The 23,665-nt window shown below is 36.9% G+C and overlaps 1 protein-coding gene across 3 annotated transcripts in view; it reads right to left on the bottom strand.

The window, feature by feature from the left end:
* The window catches only part of CLINT1 (clathrin interactor 1), a 72,094-nt gene that overhangs the window by 23,557 nt on the left and 24,872 nt on the right, over positions 1-23,665 (bottom strand). For all 3 annotated transcript variants that reach the window (XM_011966694.1, XM_011966696.1, XM_011966695.1), the window contains exons 2-5: positions 7,885-7,989; positions 7,178-7,274; positions 4,665-4,773; positions 3,540-3,704 (exon numbers count right to left, since the gene is read on the bottom strand). In XM_011966694.1, the coding sequence (XP_011822084.1) occupies positions 3,540-3,704; positions 4,665-4,773; positions 7,178-7,274; positions 7,885-7,989 (476 nt within the window). The remainder of the gene's footprint in view (positions 1-3,539; positions 3,705-4,664; positions 4,774-7,177; positions 7,275-7,884; positions 7,990-23,665) is intronic.

The following is a 23,665-nucleotide window of genomic DNA, read 5'->3' as shown; positions in this document are numbered from 1 at the left end:
TTCTCAGGCTTTTCCTCATAATAAAATCATTTTCAAAGGAAAACAGAAAGCTCCCACAGTGCTGAATCAACACAATTACAGCAAGGCATAGCATGTAATGCCAGTCATTAAGTGGCAGGAATGCAGATTCAAAAGCTTTTGTTTATGAATACTTACACAACCTTAATGCACAGCACGGCATATCAGGAAATTCTTAAAGGCTACTGAAAGGAGCAGTGGAAAACACAAAACCAACACAAGCTATATAAGCAAAAGAGAAATGAAAATCTTTCTGTTTTTACAAAAGCCACTTAATACATTTTATTCCTGTCCCTTAATGGTTTCCCAATTTTCAGAAAAGTATTGGATAGCAACAGTGTCTTAAAAAATACAATCTGAGGGAACTCCACTCTGAATGCCACATGTCCCAGTAAGCTAAACGGTCTCAATAACTGTCATTCCTCAGTATCAAACTAAAATAATAATTCAATGAATTTTCAAAGGATGGGAAAGCATTCCGTCATTACTGTACAAAGAAAGGATTACTCTAACTACCAAAAACTACACACGCTAGAATCAGGAAGTATGCTCAAACAGTAGTTCAGAACAGTGTCAACCAATTCAAACATCCATTCCAAACATATGCAGAGACTGGCAAAACCTAGAGCCTCTGTGTGAATTTGCGAATGCAGAGAATAGATGCTGGCAGTAAACAAAAAACCCAAAATGTCAAGATTTGTTTTAGTCCTTGCCCTTAGGGCCCTGAAGGAGACATAGGAATTACGGACACAAAATGAAATTCTTTTATTTCCATGTCCAAATTCAACTTAAGAAGCAAGAGTAGAAGGTACAGAGAGCACGTGAGGTTTTTTAAAAAAAGAAAACATTCAAAATTAAGGCAGGTTGGAAGAAAAGAAGGACAATGAGGAACAACAAAATAACTGAAAAGGGGCTAATGAAGCTTTTGTGTTGAACTTTTGCTTATAGGATCTAAAAGGATATGATACACAGCCTTTGGAGATGGAACAAAATCATTCTGCTGAATTGCCTGCTAAAATTGCAAGGCTAAAATTTTCTGTAAGTGTTTAAGGATTTTAACATATTTACTGAATCTGGAAGTGACCACCAACTTAAAGAAAACACGACAAAATGAAGTTTTCTAGACAAAATTTAAAACAGGATGATTTTTTAAAAATAAGTGATTTCCCAACCATGTGTATGTACATTTCAACAACAGTGTGATGAACTAGACTTTGGAAAGAAACACATTTGCGCAAAAAATGGAAGTGGATGAAAACCAAACTGATTAGCATGGTCAGTATCATACTGAATTAGTGCTAAAGATATTGGATACTGGCAAGACATTATCTAATGTCAGAATGAAAAAACACAAAACTGGCCGGACATGGTGGCTCACGCCTCTAATCCCAGCACTTTGGGAGGCTGAGGTGGGCGGATCACTTGAAGTCAGGAGTTTGAGACCAGCCTGGCTGACATGGCGAAACCCTGTCTCTACCAAAAATACAAAAATTGGCAAGGCATGGTGGCTCCCGCCTGTAGTCCCAGCTTCTCAGGAGGATGAGGCAGGAGAATCACTTGAACCTGGGAGGCGGAGGTTGCAGTGAGCTGAGATTGCACCACTGCACTCCAGCCTGGGTGACAGATCGAGAATAAAGAAAGGGAGGGAGGGAGGGAGGGAGGGAAGGAAGGAAGGAAGGAAGGAAGGAAAGAAGGAAGGAAGACAGGCCAGGCACAGTTGCTCACGCCTATAATCCCAGCACTTTGGGAGGCTGAGGCGGGCGGATCACAAGGTCAGGAGATCGAGACCATCCTGGCCAACATGGTGAAACCCCATCTCTACTAAAAATACAAAAAATTAGCTAGGCGTGGTGGTGGGTGCCTGTAATCCCAGCTACTGGGGAGGCTGAGGCAGGAGAATGGTGTGAACCTGGGAGGCAGAGCTTGCAGTGAGCTGAAATGGTGCCACTGCATTCCAGCCTGGACGACAGAGCGAGACTCCATCTCAAAAAGAAAAAAAAAGAAAAGAAAAAACACAAAACTGCTAATAGTGATTAGTTAAGTCTGAATAATATAAACCATGAACAATAACTTAGCAAAAGAATGTGATGCAAACACACAGGATATCCAACTCTACCTTTAATACAGATACTGCAGTTAAGTGCATTGTGACTTGAGTTTGAAAACGTATTCAATTTTCTAAGTTTAGCTGATATAATTATATATCATACTGGCAAAAAGAAAGATACAAGCAAGAATAGTGTGGAAATAAGTTTCAAATAGCAATTTCTATTAAAAACACATTAAGTTGCTATAACTACTTTCAAAAAGCTAAAGAATAAAATTACTACTTGGGTAAATAATCCAAAAACTTCAGACTTCCCCAAATAGAAACTCCAAAACATTATTTATACGCTTTAGGAGAAATACTTTTGCCCAATTCAAAAACTGACTTGTGGCTGACTCTGGTGGCACTGCCTATGAATTAGCCCTGTCAAAAAAAAAAGAAAGAAAAAGAAAAACCTGACTTGCATATGATGTTTCAATATAAAAAAGGGAATTTTTCTGCTGTTAGAAACATCCTTAAACAGCTAACTAAATGCAGTATTTTTTGAGAGCGGAAAGCAGAGGAACAAATTAGTAAGTGTATTTTATATGTTAAGATTTTTACTTGGTTCCACTGAAGGAGATACGAGACCTCAATATAATCCAAATATAAACATATATGGTTGGGAGGAGCTGGAGAGCCTCAGTGAACAGCTGCTAAGATACACAGCACTGGCCTGTCTGCATACACACAAAATGACCAAGAGATTGTCAGAGCTCACAGAAGACAGAACAAGTCCAAAGGGACATGCCGTGAAAGACAGTTCTGATTTTGTGTATCTGCTTCAAGCACCTATGCCCTATTTTAGAGAAACTACATTATTACATTAAAAATAAACATGAAAGATGAATGTTCTAGCTGCTCTTAAATGTATTGGGAAGAATAAACAAAGCAATAGGCCTAGATGAAAATCTGAGAGTACTGTCAGTCATCTTTTATATGTCAAATTATGCAATGCTTAAATAAGGAAAGAGAGACTGAGGCTGGAATGACTGACAGGAAGCTTATCTGGTTTGGGCCAAAAATACAGCTAGATTGGGGTTTCAAATTAGAAAGATGAATCTCCTGATCAAACTTTATATTTTTATACTCTAAAATCTAAGTTATAGAAACTTTCTTCCCCCTTCTTTTTAAAAGAATGGTAATCCTAAGAGGGAAGGGTATACATCTGTTTTAATCTCTGTATGTCACCACAAAGTACGCAGTCATTTAAATAGCCATTAACGGTTAAAATCCTATTGCCAAACCCACAAGTTAAAAACTAGGAAGACTCATGTGATCGTAGAAGCCAAAATTAGTACTGTGTGTATTTTAGTATTCTATGTATTCCTAGAAAAGAAAATTAGCATTTTGGTCTTTGGTATTTCACTGATTCTTAAAATATACTCAAGAAGTTAAGCTGATGCTTAGGTGTCAGCTTGTCTTTGATACTCACTGTATCTGAATCCTCCAACACTGTCTGAGGAAACCCCAACATACTTGTCTTTGTTCTTCTTTGCTTTCTTTCGCTCTTCACGAAGTCTATCGTCATCCTGGGCAAATTCAACCAATTCCTTCACCTTCTGTCGAATATTTATACCTTGATCCTTGCCATGCTCATCTAAGAGGATGGTAAGAGAGAAGCAAAACCTAAGAATTCACTTAATATGTATCAAGCTCTTTAAGATAAAAAAACAGACACAAAAACTTCAACATAAGAAACCAACTTCAATATTTAAAAAACAATAAAAAGAAGCAAGTTGTGCTATTTAACTTTGTCATTTCCTCCTCAGCAAATTATAAGTTCTAAAATGGAATTTTGGCTTATAAGAGCATGTGAAGATGAACTAAAAAGGACCACAGATAACGGTACTATGCAAGGTCAATTAAAGATTCACTAAAAAGGATTACTGATGATGACCACACAAAATAGACATATCCATAAGTGCTATTGTGTTTTTCTACCATATTTTAAGAAAACAAACCAAAGGAAGAATCACTTTAGCATGTTAATAACTGAAAAGCATACAAATGTCTTGGTTTCTCCAGTACAAGTCTGGAACACTAATTATCAGGTTTTAGTGTAGCTCAAAAACTGAATTTTTAAAGTGCTTACAACTGGGGTATGCTACAAAATGAAATGTGCTTCATTTTCCAGCCTCTTTCACATTCAAAACACACTGTGGCCTTGCTGCCTTTGCACAGTAAATATTATTTGGTGGGAGGGAAAAAAAACCCAGCTTCAAACAGATGTGTGTGTTTTGGAGCTCTAACCTTTTCTTCCCATATGATTAAAGCTATTCCTTTATGGACACCACAGGGGACCAGTCTCCAGTGCATATTTTAATATAAACCCGAACACTCATGTTGTGTTGGTTCTGTTGTTATTAGCCAGTCTTTTCTGCAAGTTCTTGTCTTCACTAATTAATACTCTAGGGCCCCGCGTCTTGGATTCTGCACTCGTCACACAACCAGCAACAGTCACATTCTAATTAGAGCAGAGAAGCTTCTAAGCTGGTTCAGGTGACTGACAACTCCAACTACTGTTTTAATTTGCTTATAAGGTTTTTCTATTGCTCACCTACAAAGTGGTAATTTTCCAGGGATCGTAAATCATAAATGTGTTCTCTGGCACTTGTAACAACACGCTCTGATCCATTCCTTATGAGGTAAGCTAGGAGCAGCAACGACTGTAAAAATACAAAGCACTAAATGATTTAATGAAATAAAGTCAGTAGAGCTTTGGTGAATGGTTAAAAAAAATAATTCTAACATAGCAAATAAAGAATCTTCATGCTGGTGGTGAGGTTTTCTTACATTAGACTCTAAACACATAATCTAGAACTTACATAATCAATTTGAAATTCCTCTTATATTAAGCATAGTAAATAATTATAAATCATCTGGATACTATGTGTCAAAGACTTAAACTCTGTTGTTCAAAATATCTGAATGTATGATATAAATAGACAATAAGGTTTTAGAAAGCTGACTCAGTTTTTACTTTTATCTGAGCATTATGGAACTGAATTGCCAGAAATTATTTGGTAATTAAGCAATCCTATAGTATTTTCCCCAGATAAAATTTAATTTTGAGGTTAATTATGTGGCTTTTGTTTTAAAAGGTTGTGGCCAGGCTCAGTGGCTCATGCCTGTAACCCCAGCACTTTCTGGGAGGCCAAGGTGGGCGGATGACTTGAGGTCAGGAATTTGAGACCAGACTGGGCAACATGGTGAAACCTCGTCCCTACTAAAAATACAAAAATTAGCTGGGCACAGTGGCCCACGCCTGTAATCCCAGCTACTCAGGTGGATGAGGCACAAAAATCACTTGAACCCAGAAGGTGGAGGTTGCAGTGAGCTGAGCCCGCACCACTGCACTCCAGCCTCGGCGACAGAGAGACTGTCTCCAAAAAAAAAAAAGTTGTTACCAAATAATAATAATAATAATGACGATAATAAAACCTGTAGAAAATTTTGCAAAATAGTGAGATGTCTTTACAAAAAAAAAAAAAAAAAAAAAATAGCTGGGTATTGATTGAGGCACACGCCTGTAGTCCCAGGTACTTAGGGGATTGAGGCAGGAGGATCTCTTGAGCCCAGGAGGTCACCACTGCAGTCAGCCAAGGTCACGCCACTGCATTCTGGCTTGGGTGACAAAGCCAGACTGTCTCAAAAACAACCAACCAACAACCAACCCCTAGCCCCAAAGTAAATTTTGTTAAAATGTAAATTTAGAATGACTGCTAATGGGTATAGGGTTTCTTTATAGGGTGACAAAAATGTTCTGGAATTAGATAGTAGTTACTCCTACAAAACTTTGTGAATATACTATATAATAAATTGTACATTTTGAACTTAACATTGCTTGGAACAAACCTCACTTGATTAGGTATATGAAAATCTAGTTAGGCAGAGAGGAGGGGGCAGCAAAAACAAAACAAATCTAGTTAGGCTGGTAAAACTGAGGGACACAAAACCTCCTCCTACCAGTAATTTACAGCCATGTGTCACTTAACGATGGGGATATGTTCGTGTAATGTGCCATTAGGAAATTTCGTCACTGTACTAATATCACAGAGCGTACTTACACAAACCTAGATGGTATGGCCTGCTACACACTGAGGATCTATGGGACAACCTATTGCTCCTCGGCTACAAACCTGTGCAACATTGTTACTGTAATGACTACTATAGGCAGCTGTAACACAATGCTGAGTATTTTTGTATCTAAACATAGAAAGAGTACAGAAAAAATAGAGTATTATAATCCAATGGGACCACTGTCAAATAAGCAGACCATCACTGACTAAAATGTCCTTATGTGGTATATATGACTATATTCTTTAAAAAAGGAGTTTACTCAAGAATTAAAAAGAAAACAAAAAACTAAAAGCAAATTTAATTTACAATATTTCAATTATTTCATCACACCTACCATGCAACCTAAGGGAATGACACTGAATGTTTTCAGAAAGAATAACATAAAAAAACATGAAACTAACACATAGATTTTCAATCCTAAAAGCCAAATTATGTCATTTTGGATAGCAAAGAAAAACATTCTGAAGAAGTAAGAAAATATGGTAGGTATAGAAGCACAGACGACTATATTACTATAGAATTCTGCATTATATGAGATCAGAACAAAAGGAATCTGATAAAAAGTTCATATTCACAAATTTAAAATTAGAATTACATTTTGAACATTTGTGATACAGAACACTGTGAGAATACTACCATAAATTAGGTAAATGTCTACGTAGATGACAAACCATTCAGACTGTAGTATTCATCTTAACTGCTCATACACTAAACATGCACACTACTATAGATGCATTATTTTTGACATGCATAAACATTTTAGTAGGAAAAATTTTAAGAAATAGTCAACATTTAGAAGTATTAAGAATTTCTCATTCAGAACAGTTGTTCATGATGACTAGAAAATAGAACACAAATAACAAATCTACTTCTTTCGATTATTCTATTCTAGGATTTAATATACTTTAAAACCACCTATGTATATACACTTTAAATTTCCAGTATGTGTTTTCAACATGTCAAGCAATTAAAGCAGATTTGTTTTCATACCTTATAAACTCTTCTCCAATTCTTTTTGTTGTCTTTTAACATTCGTGACCAAAGCATGTTCATAAGTTCTGGAAATTGTTCATACATAAATGTAGCCCTGAAAAAAGAATCATTTTCTTTAAGAGTCTGCAATATATTAATTTTGACAGTAGATGGCAGACTTGTTCTAATTTGGTGTTTCCCCGAAGCGTTTTTAAAAATTAATAAACATAATTCAAAAAATTTAGAAGATTATGTACTTCCTTGAAAATGTTTTCGCTATGTTTTATACACTATCTGGCACATATGTAAGTCCTGCTAATTAATCAATACTTTGCAATTAATAATTTAATTAATATCATATTTTGCAAGCTCTTCATTCACTGGTACGGTGTCCCAGATGTTCACAGAAAAAAATTTTTCTAACTTGCACTTCAAGTTATTTTATATGTATTTGTCAAAATTTTACATGGTGAGCTACAGCATTATCTCAAAACTTAATTGAAAAAGATACATTGTGGGTTTCTTTTTTGAGCCAAATTTTTAAGGGAAATGGACTGCATAAAACTTTCCATATTACTATTGAAACTTTCTACATTACTATCTGAATGATTATGCAAAATTTATGTTCTGGCAGCCAAACAGTTTAAATCTGAAAGCAAATTTCACATTTCTGTGTTAAGATACTTTGATTTTTTTCTGCACTGCTGAGTCAAATTATCACTTACTTGGCAATCTCTCCCATGAGTTGCCCAGAAGGTCCCCAAGGATCATCGTTCGTTGCCTCTCGAACCTTAGACTCGATCTCTGAATAATTCATAACCACATTGGTGCTGCAGAGGAAAAAAACGCACGCACATACGCACAAAGATTAGCATCAAAACTGAGAAACACATGAAAACTTAATAATGACACTACGGGGTGTCTTAATGAGCTACCTCAACAGGGTGGGAGAGAAAACATCTTTTGTGCACAAGCTACCCCAAGGACACTATGTAACACACTTAAGTTATCTTTAAGCAGATTTTACTATTCCATTAGTCTTCAAGAATACAGATGAGAGACTGCATTAGAGCTGGCATAAGTCCAGTAAAAAATGGCTGAGGGTCAAATTAAAAAAAAAAAAATGAACATGCTAGAGTCTATTATAAAACTAAGTTGTCAGTTTCTTGACCAGATCTGGTTTACATGCAATGCAAGCTTATGTTTCCTGCTTATAGAAATCCTATAAATTAGGCAAAATTATGTAACAGCTAAACAGTATCTATATCACATTTTTTAAAAAGAATAAATCAAAGATACCTACAGATGTTTAGAACCACTATAAATGTTGAACTATAATCTCTTAGTCTTTTTTCGTTTACTCTGTCATGTGCACTTCTATGTCATATATTCACTGTAACCCTCACTTTTACTGGCTGCATAATATTCCATCAGGAGATTGTATGATGCACACTTAACTTTCCCTTAGGATTTCGGCAATGATCTGGGCCTCAGGAGTCAGAAAGATCTGATTCCAGTCACTTACTATGTGACCTTTGGCAAAATTATTTTAATTATCTTAATCTCAGTTTCCTCAACCATAAAATGGGAATAAATAAGCATACTACCTCAAAGGCTAGCACAGCAAATGGCGTTTATTTAGCACAGTGTCTGACATACAGGAAGTACTCAGTAAATGTTAGCTATTATTATATTAAATATAATAACCAACACCAGCCTGGGCAACAACAGTGAAACCTGGTCTCTAAAAACAAAAAGAAAAAATTAAAAATTAGCCAGATGTGTTGGCGTGCACCTGTAGTCCCAGCTACTAGGGAGGCTGAGGTGGGAAGATTGCTTGATCCCAGGAGGTCAAGGCTTCAGGGAGCCATGACCACCCACTGTACTCCAGCCTGAGCAGCAGAGCAAGACCCTGTCTCCAAAACACAAAAGGTAATATATATAAAATAACCATCTATTAGGAGAATTTCAAAACATCACGTAATATTTTTATATGAAAGAATTTACTTTGGAAAAAATAAGATTAAGATATGAGATGGCAAAATGTTTGGTCGTCAAAATGGAATTTCTCATGCTTATATGAATTTAAGGATTCAAAGACATTTTGAGAATAAAGAAATACTGCAAAACTGTGACATCCTGTAGTAGTATTCATTTGACATCGAAAGCTCCAATTATTACCAAACAATTGTTATAACAGGTGTCTGTGAATATAGTAATTCAATTCTTCCACTTAGCATTAAGTCTTAGAAATAGTGAAAAATCAGAATTTGGTAACTATTACATACATATACCCCACTTTTGCTATATGGTTTTTCAGTCATCAAAAAGTTCTATTTTTAGAATAAGGAAGGTTTGGTTGAAATTGGCACTCAAATCTCTTAAATATAAATTTCAAATTTATTGCAAACACTTCAATGTCTTCATGTTTAAAGAACAGACCAACAAACAGGTTTGGGTCAAATTTTAAAGGAACCATTATGCATATAAGTGTGACTTGCCAAAAAACTGAATCAATCTGGCTTTCAGATTTAAATTCAGGACACTGTTCTTCTATGGAAGAAAAGCAAAATCCTATTATTTTCTTTCAAATCTTGGAGAAAACTGCCTCCTAAGATACCAATTAATGTGATAAAATAAATACAAATTCCTTCCCCAGGACTAAAATAAATTCATGATCTCCAATGCCCACCCCCACTTAAAAATGTTAAGACCACTAAGGAATACATTTTCGTTAAAATCCAGTAATGGTTCTATTACAACAGTTTTATGTATAAATGTAGAAGAATAAGTTTCCTCCTAATTTTATTAACCATGGAACCAAAATAAAACTAAGGCAGCCAATAACAGATTCACAATTTAAGATGCCACAAAAAGATGAATTTCAGAATGCTTTTGTTTATCCTGGTGGCTGAAGAATGCATGGCTTAGGCAGTTAAAAGTGTCAAAATGCAGCTGCGAAAATGAACAATGGCAATTAGGATTATAATTCACCCAAGCATTTCATTACCAAGAATGCACTTGAAATCTCTTTGCATCGTTTAATTTGTTGGAGAACAAGATGAAAGAAGTTAATCTCCAGTCCATATACATGAAATATTTTTACCAGAGCCTTCATAAATGTTGTAGCTTTCAGAACACTACTTTCCTTGTTCAACCGACAAAGGCCCATGGGTCAAATAAGAAAGGTTCTGTTTCCGTAACCCTTCACAAGATTCTTAGCTGAAGGCTTGTGTGAGCGCTGTGTTTAGAGGGAGAGGTGGCAGAGAGCCAATAATCTAAGAATCTCATTTCTTTGGTTGAAAAACAATGGGAGCCATCAGCACATACTCACAATACAGTTATTAAGTATATCCACAGAAGGATATGGCAAATATAAAACAAAAAAATAACAGAACGCTTACACGAAGAATCCAGATCTATTTTAAAGTTATTTTCCAGGCCAGGTGCAGTGGCTCCTACCTGTAAACCCCAGCACTTTGGGAGGATGAGGCAGGTGGATCACTTGAGTCTAGAAGTTCACTTAACAGCCTGGCCAACATGGCAAAACTCCGTCACTACAAAAAATACAAAAATTTGCCAGGCGTGGTAGCATCTACCTGTGGTCCCAGCTTCTCAGGACACTGAGGTGGGAGGACTGCATGAGCCCAGGAGGTTGAGGCGACAGAGAACGAGACCCTGTCTTCTACTCCCCTCCCCAGAAAAAAGCTATCTTCCAATGAAGCTGTTGCTTTCAGAAACTGCAAAGAACCCCCCCCAAGATGAGATCTGATGGCATAAAGAATTCCAAAACGAAGTATTTTAAGCTTCAATTAATTCAGAAACAAACGTAAACTAAAAACAACACTGTATGGTTTGGCCTTATTCCAGGTCATTTAAAAATAACTATTTCTAAAAAGGTAGAAATGGCATTTTGATCCTTCCTTTCTCATGTTTTCTACTGCCCTCAATCTATGCCCTACCCATAATTCCAGTGACCTTTTTTAAAAAAACAATTCTTCCGTGCTAAAAATAAAAATAAAAATTTATGTCCAGATTTGAAAGGAAAAAAACAGCTTTTTAATTCTGAAAACTTCTGACACAGATGTTTTAAGAATATATCACAGACGCTAGAGGGGGCACTCTCAACGGTTTCTTAAACACACACACAAACAATCCTCCAGACAAAGGTCTAGAATTTGAACGGCAAACAAAATTACAGAAAAAGACACCCCCCTTCTCAATAAATTTCATACCATTTAAACTAACACTACAGTCAAACAAGTGACTTATGGATTTTCACCAATCCTAAATTGAGATTCCTAACTTGAAATTTTAAAAAGTTATCTCTTTATACTCAGTTCTTGTTTTTTTTAAAGTATAGGCCATTATTATGACCTTCTGTTGAAGGGTAAAAGTCTTTGGATACAGGCTTTTCTACTTACATTTCCTTTCATGTAATTATCATTATAACACTTAAAAAAGTAACCAAGAATACTTTGATAACACCAAAAAATTTTTCTGTATATTATTTTAAACCAGTTTGACAATATTATCAAAAGAAAACTTGATCCAAAAAATATCTAACGATTTTTAACATTTCTGCTGTCGCCATCAATAACCTTTTATCTCCAGATTTTTGTCTGTATTTAATCTCTGCAAACATAAACAGACATGAGAATGTAATAATGGAGGGAAAGTAAAAGAAGAAAAAAAACTTTTAAGAAATGCTGCTGTTTCACAAGAGAATGTAAACCAGGAAAAAAAATGTTGCTGTAATTTTGACATTTCTTCACCAGTATTAAAACGCATCTGTAATTTTGAGAACAGTCTAATAGTCACCAGAAAGTACAAAACGAGCCCTTCTCACATGTGTTCTAGCTAGGCTTACTCAATATATTAACTTTCTCTTTGCTTAAAACAAAAGTCTTGAAAATGAGTGACCTGAAAAGTAGGTTTCTCTGTCCTGATAAAGATAGGTAATTATTAGGATCACACTGTTTAAATTTAACAGTTACAACTACTGGGTAGTTCAGCAGTATAACTGGTTAACAATACCAAATCTTAATGGACTCTAATATTAGGCCAAAAAGAAAGTTAACAGAGAGAATGAAAGATGGAATCACCAAAGAATGAAGAATACAAGAATAAAATCCATAGACACAATCATTATCGTTTATATTTATAAAACTGTTTGTTGTTTCCACAGTCTTTTACCCACTTTCACATTTGCTTCTCAGAACACTCCAGCAACTTAACTCTGTACAACTCAGCAACACTGACTCACTAGATCTTTAGTGCCAACTGTGAGAAGCTACCGTCCTCAACTTTTGCACACACGCTTTGATATGGTTTGGCTCCGTGTCTCCACCCAAATCTCATATTGAATTGTACTCCCATAATTCCCACGTGTTGTGGGAGGGACCGAGTGGGAGATAATTTGAATCATGAGGGCGTTTTCCCTCATACTGTTCGTGGTAGTGAATAAGTCTCACGAGATCTGATGGTCTTATCAGGGGTTTCCACTTCTGCTTCTTCCTCATTTTCTCTTGCCGCTGCCATGTAAAAAGTGCCTTTCACCTCCTGTCATGACTCTGGGGCCTCCCCAGCCATGTGGAACTGTAAGTCCAATTAAACCTCTTTTCCTTCCCAGACTTGGGTATGTCTTTATCAGCAGCATGAAAATGGACTAACATATGCTTCCACAGCTATGTAAACACAGCCAATATTCAGTTAGTCAAGGGTCAACTATTCAGTTTGTAAATTATTACTGTTCATTGTAGCCTTCCTCTTTATTCCCCATTTTCTACTTATTTGACTACTTGACACTCATATAATATAAAATTATTTTACTTGGTAAGTTTCAGTCCAGTTTTTAGAGGTATAATTGGTTAAAAGCTAAAACGAGGCTTTTACTTACTGATAGTCAATACTTCTTATCTACATTAAGAATCATCGGTAAAATAATTAACAAGAACTTGAGCAGTCCTTATTGATATTTTTTCCTCTTAAAAGTTCAAGAATATGCTTTGCTAAAACAGAACTATACACCAAGGGAAAAGGTAAAGTATAGGTATAATGTGGTACTAACTGCTAACAAAGGAATAAGGAGGAAACTGAAACAGATTGAGAAGTATTTTTCCCAGTTTGCCTTTTAAATTTCATTCCTTTTTTAAAAACTGAAGTCAAAGGAATCTATATTTTTAATATGGTTTCTTCTTTGTTTTAAGCTTATTGTCAAGACTTCACTCACCCTAAGATCAGGCAGTCTTTTATTTGAGACCTCTAAATGTGTTTTGATGTATGCATGCATACACACACTCATACTAAGATAATAAGAGACAGAAACATCTGGAGACAGAAATAAACATAACTTAGTTCCAAGCAACAGTTTTAAATAATGGTATTTTTTTCTTTATATTAATATTTTCCTGTATTTTCCAATTTTTTTCAAAGTATTATATTGTAACCAAGGTTAAACTACTAAAGGCCACTAAAAATACAAGTACTGTATCATCATTAGCTACATTTTTAACTATTTATAGGCAAGTAAACATCATAGTAGACCACATGAATATTATTTGTACTTCCAACATCTTGTTTTATCAGGTTAATAAGTGCAGCAAACAGTAACTAAAATATACGCATACACACTAAAATATGTACACCAAGTGCTATGTATGCAAAACCACAGAGAACAATTTAAGTACCCAATTTTGGAATTAATATGATTTTTAAAAACTGTATTAGGGATGAATAATTCTTGACAACAAAACCTGTATTTAAAAGTCACCTTTTACCTCAATGCCACAAAGGTTTCAGAAAAGATACTTTTATAAATTAAGTGTTGTAGAACAGTTATGCTCTAATTAAGTATCAATCTTCTTGATAATTTTTTTAACCATAAAACACCCATAAAATTAACATTGTAGAATAGGGGTCCCCAACCCCCAGAGCTGCGGACCGGCCTGTTGGGAATGGGGCTGCACAGCTGGACGTGAGCAGCGGCAAGCCAGCATCACTGCCTGAGCTCTGCCTCCTGTCAGAGCAGCGGTGGCATCAGATTCTCACAGAAGCGTGAACCCTGTTGTGAATGAGGGACCTAGGTTGTGTGCTCCTAATGAGAATCTAATGCCTGATGGTCTGAGATGGAACAGTTTCATCTGGAAACTATCCTCCCCAAGCCCTGGTCTGTGGAAAAATTGTCTTCCACAAAACTGATCCCTGGTGCCAAAAAGGTTGGAGACCACTGCTATAGAAGACAGTTTCCTCAAGTAACAAAAGTCTTAAGCCAGAAACATTTGCTCTTTTTTTTATGTTTCCATCCATAACATTACAGAAATTGTTTTAAGAATAACTCTAGAAGCTAGATAATGAACCTTGTGATATTTATTTTTTATCAACGGAGACAGCCTCCACCACATTACTCTTATTTGCAAGTTGAACATTTTATAGGTTCAATGTTCATATTTTAATACCAAGTTATATCTCATTACAGTCCTGTGAAGAGTATCAAATGTACTGTCAACGGCCAGGAAGTCTACTATTCCTAAATTCAATCGGTAGATTACTTTCACTGTTAACAGAATATCTGGGGCTCTACAGAAATGATGTGGGGAGGTGGAAAAATTGATTCGTCCACATGGTGGGATATTCACCACCCATTAAAAAAAAAAAGCCTCTCATTGATCTGAAAATGCAAATGAAATACAATGCAATGAAAAGTCTTAACACAAGTGACAACATGGTTCAGTAGAAGAGATAATTTTGCTATAGTAAACGTTATAAAATAGCCATACTGTTAAAGCAATAAGAAACCATAGTACTCCCTTCATATTGCAAGAATTCCAATAAAATAAAGTATGGAAAAGTACAGAAGAAACAAATATCACAATCCTGGACGCTTCCTCTAAATAAACTCACTCGAAATTCCACAGCTAGTAAATGGCAGATTTAAAAACTATTAGGTCTTTTCATTCCAAAGCCCATTTTCTATTACGTCACACTGTCCTGTAATCATAGAATATATTCTGGTCTAAGATGACATCAAATGCAGCATCACAAATTATCCTACAAAAGAGCTATATGCTGAATAAATATTTAAAAAGATATATTCTCAGTCACGGAAATCACATTTTCTTTGGTTTTAGTAAATATTAAAAACAAACCATCTAATTGAAAGGGAGGAAACCTATGTCTCCCCTCTTATACATGTACTCTTAAAAGTAAAGAAAATACCAGTTTGATTAGGGGAAAACTGAAATGAGAGACATCTAAAATCTGAAGCTCTTTCACCCATTCTGCAATAACAGGATTTCAGAAAAGAGTACACCTAGTTATCAATACTGAAAACATACAACCTATTCAATCCAATGATATCATATGTATATGGGATGCATATTATTTATGGCTTCAACTATGTACACAAAAGACTACGCTGGATTATGCATCTTCTGTTTCCTCTTACTTTTCAAGAGGGAACACTAAATTCCTAAATGCTGAAACACAAAACTTTGCTTTTAAAAGTAACCATCAGGAATTTGCACAAAAATATTATATCCCATCTTTTAGCATTTAGCTTTCTCAGTCAAAAAAAAAAAAATTACGATCAAATAAGTAAAGAACAACTTACTACCAGGCTTTGAAGGAGTCCCATAATACTTTTTAAACCTATTTAAAATAATTCTGGATACTCAAAGAAAGATCAAGATAGTTACTTGAGTACCTAATACATCTTTAAAACATGGCAAACTGCCTAAGTCTAAACTCTAGCTCCCTGTCTGTATGAGATTAAAATTACAGAAAATGTTGTCTTAATGTTCAAAAACATCACTTCCAATTGTTTCCTCCCCACATGATGTAAGACCATAGAAACTGGTACAACTATTTTTAAAATTATAATTGTTTTAAGTTGCCAGAAAATTAAGGACTGTATTTTTTTTTAAACGAATCCTACTCTTACATCAATTCTACTACCAAATTCTTTGTTTCATTCTGACTAATGCTGGCCCTCAATTTCAATAATCGTTGAGTCCAGTATTATGAAGGCAGAGAAATGAACCACAGAATTTTAATCACTCTTGGTGTTTTAATACCACTGAACACTGCTGTTTGATATGGCTCAATATTCTTGTAATCGTAATTCAAATTTTTAGATTGCATTTGTACTACTTATAGATAAAATAGATAAATATTATAGAACTGTTTTATACGTAAGTATTTTTCAGTTTGAGGAAGAGGGGAGAGGAGGAGGGGGAGCAAGTGAAACATGGAGCAATATTCTGCAAGTAGGAAAATTCAAAAAGCTGTAAGAACTCCTAACATTCAAGGAAGATTAAAGACCCTTGTGTGTATCTTCAAAATTATGAAAATGGAAATGTCTGTACAGGCTGTTAACAATCTCCCACATTCATCCATAAACTAAAGATCCTGTGCTTATCCTCACCACTGAGTAACGAATACACATTGTCACCAAAGTCTTATTTCTCAGGTAAGAAACTTTTGCATAGCAGGACACTTCATAAATTTACTGATTCCACATAGATTTGACTGTGTCATCAATCCAAGTTATTGCCAAACTCGATGTGTTCCTCAAATATATGTAAAGTATTTATTTTCTGCCCATGAATTATCATTTTCTTAGACCCTATCACATTAACTACCAGCACAAGAGGCTGGCTTTGAGTCACTTTTTTTTTTTTTTTTTGAAATACAGAAATAATTTGGTACCACAGCCTCAAAGCTGGAGAACAAAGCTAAGTTGTGAGGTGGATGTCAGGGACTGGTTTAGCCAAGTGACATGTTTCCATACATGCATGTGAGATCATAACATAATTATAAATTTCCTGTGACAATCCTTCCAGATGTTTTAAAAAGTCAAAACTTTGTACAGAAAAATCTACCAAAAACTTACTGCATTTCACAAAGAATGGTTTCATAGCAGGAAATGTAATGCAAGAAATTTAATCTGAGCAATCTGATGAGTAGCTGACATTAACCTATTTTATACCATACTTGCTCTTCTAATCTCTAAAAATACCCAATACAGATTATCAGTATTACAAATAGTCTTTATCTAAAAATTTCAAGCTTAAAAACCAGTTTCCAAATCCTGACAACTGCAAACTGTACATTTAGGAAATACATGGTACCTTGCTTACAGAAGAGTTTACCTAACATTCCAGGAAAATTTCCAGTATTCATTCAATTATCAGTTTGGATGGGGTAAAATTAACCAAACTCACTTTTAAATTTCTGAGATTTCCAACAACCAGTATGTTTGTCCTAAAATATAACTAGAAGAATAAATCTGAAAATTTTTTTCCAAAAGCAAGCCACAGAAAATAATTATTTTATGAAAAATTCAAGGTCAGAAAAGATTACATAATATGAACAATCACTAAAGAATTCAATCCTTCAAGTTTAGTTTCAAACGACAATTTGTTAGATCAAAATGTCTATATAAGAGGATAACTGAAAAGATAGGAACTTATAGAAGCAAGGACTAAAATAACTCATTTTATATAAAAGGTCATTAAATGTTTATAGTCCAACATAAAGTCTTTTGGGAAACACCCAAAACCACATAATTATTTTAATGCCTCAAAAAATACAGGGATTGATCCAAAAAAAAAAAAAAAAAAAAATTAAACCAGGAGAGTGGTGGGATTTCTGCCCCTTAAAGTCTGTCATTTAATTCTTCTTCCCCAAAAGCAACAACTCTTGATTGCTATTAAACATGACTTAAACTGGCAACTTTTCAAGGAAATAGTTTAGTAATTTATGTAACAGATGTGCAAAGAAAACTACACGAATGAGATAAGCCAAGAAAAACATCCTAATGTCCATAACTAAATTATGACCTGTGGAAGGAAGAAACTATAAAACCATTTCCCCTTCCTTACAACTTCAATGGTTACCAATACCAAATTTTCAGATTTTGCCCATTTTCAGATATTAAAATGAACCTAGACCCCAGAAACTGTTTCAAAAGACAAGGCCATGCTAAAGGAAAATATTGCACACTTACGTATTTTTCATAAACTGCTTCATCTTTTATGGCTATTTTTGTGGCAAACGCAAAGTAATATTGTATATTAGTTAATCAATAATTTTTTGAGTGATTATTGGGGCCTGAATTTTGTCTCTGGCATACACTACCTGATCCCTGGACACATCAACTACTGTGTGCCTCGGCTTCCTCATCTGAAAGGCCCCTATGTATTATTACCATTACGGAGATTAAATGAAATGACATGTGTAAAGCATTTAGTTTTCTGTTATTATTTATTATGTTGCATATGGAAGCCCTTCTACTCCCTCTCTAGCACAGGTGCTCCTGCTATTATGACCTGGGCAGATGACAGGCTTACAGAAAAACTGTCTTAAGACAGGCTAGTCCCACAATGCTAAGTCGTTTTTGTTTTCCAGAGAGGCACTCTGGCACCAGTAAGACTGCAGGAGGGGCTGTTTTGTGGCTGGCAAAAGTGAAGAACAAACTGTGACATTAAGGGAAGTAGGATGAAAAATAGCTTCCAAAATGTGGCAGCAATGGTACTTGGAACAATGTAAGCAACAGAGCAGGCAGAGACAGTCACCACTAGAAAATTCCTTTCCTTCCATGGCCATAGAAAAAGAGGCCTCATAACACAAAAGTATATGAACTCTAACAACTATATAAAAACACATGTACATGTGAGCAAAGCCTGGAAGAACCAAGAAAACCATATGAAAACACCTGTGTTAGAGTGGTAATAACTAGAGTGGGGTGAAGGGGGAGCATCTGTTTAAAAATTTAAAAATATTTTTTATTTATACAATTTTTAAAACTGACTTTTTAAAAGAAAACTAAAATAGCACTTGTAGTAAAACTTCTCTCAAATTGCTAAGGAAGTATCCCTGGGCTGATTTAATTTTGCTGGGGATCACCCCTAACTCCCCTGACTCAGCAGTCTGTATTCTATCACTGCACCACCTGCACAGATAAAAACTAAAAAGGGCGGTGGCTCACGCTTGTAATCGCAGCACTTTGGGAGGCCGAAGCAGGCGGATCACTTGAGATCAGGAGTTCAAGACCAGCCTGGTCAATATGGTGAAACTCTGTCTCTACTTAAAAAAAAAAAAAAAATTTGCCGGGCATAGTGGAGTGCTCCTGTAGTCCCAGCTACTCAGGGGGCTGAGGCAGGAGAATCGGTTAAAGCCGGGAGGCTGTGGAGATCACACTATTGCACTCCAGCCTGGGCATCGCCGCGAGATTCCGCCTCAAAAAAAAAACCACAAAACTAAACTAAAAAGACAGCTTTGGGTGGAGCAGGGGCCAGAAGGTAAGGGTGTCAAGTTGCTCTCTGCCCCTAGGCTAGCTGTGGAACACTGTGCCCTCAACAGGAAAGACTGGAAATGACAGTCCCAACTCAAACTATTTCTATTTCCAGCTGATTTCTCTTAGCACGTTTCTTTAAAACTTCCAAGATTTCCATTTTTATTTTTTTTATAACAGTAGTCTAAATGATGTTTTGTAAAAAGTACTCTGCTGGAAGATATAATAGGTGCTATGTCAAAAAAGGGTTTCAGGGAAGGTCTGGAAAATGTTTAAACAAAGGCAATCTTATTCATGTAACAATTCTCAGAGACTATTACTTTAATGGTGCATTGTGAGTCTCCAACAGAGATAATACTTTTTTTTTTTTTTTTTTTTGAGACAGAGTCTCATTCCGATTGCCCAGGCTGGAGTGCAGTGGTGTGATTTTTCAGCTCACTACAGCCTCGATCTCCCTGGGCTCAGGAGATTCTGCCACCTCAGCCTCCCAAGTACCTGCGACTATAGGTGCACGCCAACACCTCCAGCTATTTTTTTTTTGTAATTTTTAGTAGAGACAGGGTTTTGTCATGTTGCCTAGGCGGGTCTCAAACTCCTGGACTCAAGTGATCTGCCCACCTCAGCCTCCCAAAATGCTGGGATTACAGGCGGGAGCCACTGTGCCCCGCCAATATTAAACATTTCTAAAACTTTTGTGACAATTTATCCTTTTCCTGTTACTATCTTGTTAGTATCCCAAGAAACTCATTTTGGTATATGCTATTCTAAAAAATTACCCTTTTCTTCTTTCTTTAGAGACAGGGTCCTGCTGTCACCCAGGCCGGAGTGCAGTGGTGCGATCATGCCTGACTACAGTCTCGGCCTCCTAGGCTAAAGCGATCCTCTCACATCAGCCTTCCAAGTAGCTGGGACTACAGGTGCATGCCACCACACCAGCTAGTTTTTGTATTTTTTGTAGAGACGGGGGTTTCACCATGTTGCCTAGGCTGGTTTCGAACTCCTGGGCTCAACTGACCCAACCACCTCTGCCTTCCAAAGTGTTGGGATTACAGGCATGAGCCACTGCGACCAGTTGTCCTTTTCTTCAAACTTCCAAAAATATTTTTAGTTTATACTTTCATCTTGCCATTCTTGTTTCTGGTATATGTTATTTCTTTTTATTTTTTATTTTTATGAATAGGTTTTCCTTTAGTCTTTTATTTTTATGTTTTTATATTCTTGTTAGCTAGCTTTCTGCCTTTTATTTTGCTTTAAATCTCATTTTTTGAAACTCTTGTTTTTTACTGTAAATCTTAGTTTCCTACTTTGCTTATTTTAAACGTCATCTGCTTTATTATTTTTGTAAGAGTAAATGCTTCACATTGCTTTTTAAAAATACGGTACTTCAAAAACATGGGTTTTCGTTGGGTTTAAACAAAATACCTAAGGGCTGGCAAGATGGTTCATGGCTATAATCCCAGCACTTTGGGAGGCCAAGGTGGGATGACTGCTTGAGTCCAGGTGTTCAAGACCAGCCTGGGCAACATAGAGAGAACTTGTCTCTGCACACACACACACACACACACACACACACACACACACACTCTCTCTCTCTCTCTCTCACACACACACACACTCTCTCTCTCTCTCTCTATATATATATATACACATACACATACACACACATTTAAGCCTGGGCAACAGAGTGAGACCTCCATCTTTACAAAAGATTTTTAAAAATTAGCCAGGCATGGTAGGACACACCTGTAGTCCCAGCTACTGGAGGTGAGGGTGGAGGGCGGGGCTGAGGAGGAAAGACTGCTTGGGCCTGGGAAGTTGAGGCTGCAGTGAGACATGATAGTTCCACTACACTCCAGACTAGACGACAGAACAAGACTCTGTCTCAAAAAAAAAAAAAAAGTTTAAACTTTATTGCAATCCTTTCAAAATTCTCACCTGTTTTTAGCTTTAAGTTTTAATTTCTTAATAATCCTCATTTAATAACCTTATGTTAAACAGTTTTCTTTTTTCTTCATGATTTAGTTTTTTTTTTTTTTTGGAGATGGCAACTCCCTCTGTCGCTCAGGCTGGAGTGCAGTGGCAGGATCTCGGCTCACTGCAACTTCTGCCTCCTGGGTTCAAACGATTCTCCTGCCTCAGCCTCCCCAAGTAGCTGGGACTACAGGCGCATGCCACCACACCCAGCTAATTTTTTTATATTTTTAGTAGAGACGAGGTTTCACCATGTTGGCCAGGTTGGTCTTCAACTCTTGACCTCAGGGTTCTGGCCTCGGCCTCCCTAAGTGCTGGGATTATAGGCATGAGCCACTGCGCCCGGCCTTACTTATAACACATAGCAGGACAAAGAAACAGCAAAAAGCACAATAGAAAAGACGGATGATCTCTCACTCTCACACCAGCAGCTACTTCTTCGGGTCCCCTCATAAAGAGGTAACATTGTTCATAGAGGCCAATTAAATATGTATAGGAGATAATCAAAAGAAACTAGCTTTATCAAGTCCCAAGAGTGAAAATTTTTATTCTGTTCTATTCTATTCTATTCTATTCTATTCTATTCTATTCTATTCTATTCTAGACAGTCTTACTCTATCACCAGGCTGGAGTGCAGTGGTGCGATCTCAGCTCACTGCAACCTCTACCTCCCAGGTTCAAGAGATTCCCATCTCAGCCTACCCCGTCTCAGCCTCCCCAGTAGCTGGGACTACAGGCATACACCACCATGCCCAGCTAATTTTTGTATTTTTAGTAGAGACGGGCCAACCATGTTGGCCAGGATGGTCTTGATCTCCTGACCTTGTGATCTGCCCCCGCCCGCCTTGGCCTCCCAAAGTGCTGGGATTACAGGTGTGAGCCACTGCACCAGGCCACTTTTTTAAAGCCAGAGTCTCACACTGTCCCCTCAAGCTAGACTGCAGTGGTAGGATCTCGGCTCACTGCAGTCTCCACCTCCCAAATTCAAGCGACTCTCATACCTCAGCTTCCACAGTAGCTGCGGTTACAGGCACGTGCTGCCATGCTAATTTTTGTATTCTTAGTAGAGATGGAGTTTTGCCATGTTGGCCAGGATGGTCTTCAACTCTTGACCTCAAGTCATCCACCCGCCTCAGCCTCCCAAAGTGCTGGGATTATAGGCTTGAGCCACCGGGCTCAGCCAGAGCTGCTTTTTAAACATTATTTTCTATGTATATTTGAGAAATAACATATAAAGGTAGTTTCACTACTTTTCGTCCTGAAAAATGATCTCAGGGGCATATCATAAAGCTGAGCAGGCTGCAAGCCATCACTGGGATATTTGATACCATCTTTGGGGAACTATTTGCTTGGTGTTTACCTCCCATTACTTTCCCAAACCTGTTAGTTCTGCACTAAGAATACAGACCCTTACTTCTAGCTGAGATTGCTACAAAAGCCATTTAACTCTCTCTCCACTTCTGGGGCATCTTCTTTTCATTCATCTTCTAAACCATGACCACATTAATCTTCCTAATATTCAGTGTTGGCCATGTTAGTGCACCACAAATTCATCACCACTTTCCCTCATTTTCCTCCTACTGTATCAGTGGACAGTACCATCCAAGGTTATGGCTTGAGCATCACTTGAGAGATTACTTCTCTCCCTTCCTCCCACTGAATATCCAATCTACTCCCAGGTCTTTGCAATTCTATTCCCTAGGTACCTCTCAAATATGACCATCCACTTCTCCCTACCCACACCAACACTACCTTAATCCAGGGTCACCACTATTTTTCACCTGGATTACTGAGAACAACTTTGTAACTAGTCACTCTGCTTCAACTCATCTTCTACCAAACTAGGGCCAAAGGGAGCTCTTGATGAAAGATAAATCCTAACCAATTGAGCTCCTATTTTAAATCTAGTAAAGGCTTCCTTATTGCCTTTAAGCAGAAGTCCAGGCCAGGCGCAGTGGCTCACTACTGTAATTCCAGCACTTGGGCAGGCTAAGGCAGGCAGATCACTTGAGGTCAGGAAATCGAGACCAGCCTGGCCAACATGGTGAAATTCTGTCTCTATTTAAAATACAAAAATCAGCCAGGCATGGTGGCGCATGCCTGTAATCCCAGCTACTTGGGAAGCTGAGGCAGGAGAATAGCTTGAACTTGGGAGGTGGAAGCTGCTGTGAGCCGAGATCGCGCCACTGCACTCCAGCCTGGGTGACATAGAGAAACTCTGTCTCAAAAAAAAAAAAAAA

Source organism: Mandrillus leucophaeus, unplaced genomic scaffold (genome assembly GCF_000951045.1).
Source record: "Mandrillus leucophaeus isolate KB7577 unplaced genomic scaffold, Mleu.le_1.0 Scaffold77, whole genome shotgun sequence".
NCBI classification, from domain to species: domain Eukaryota; kingdom Metazoa; phylum Chordata; class Mammalia; order Primates; family Cercopithecidae; genus Mandrillus; species Mandrillus leucophaeus.
This window is presented reverse-complemented; position numbering and strand designations above follow the sequence as displayed.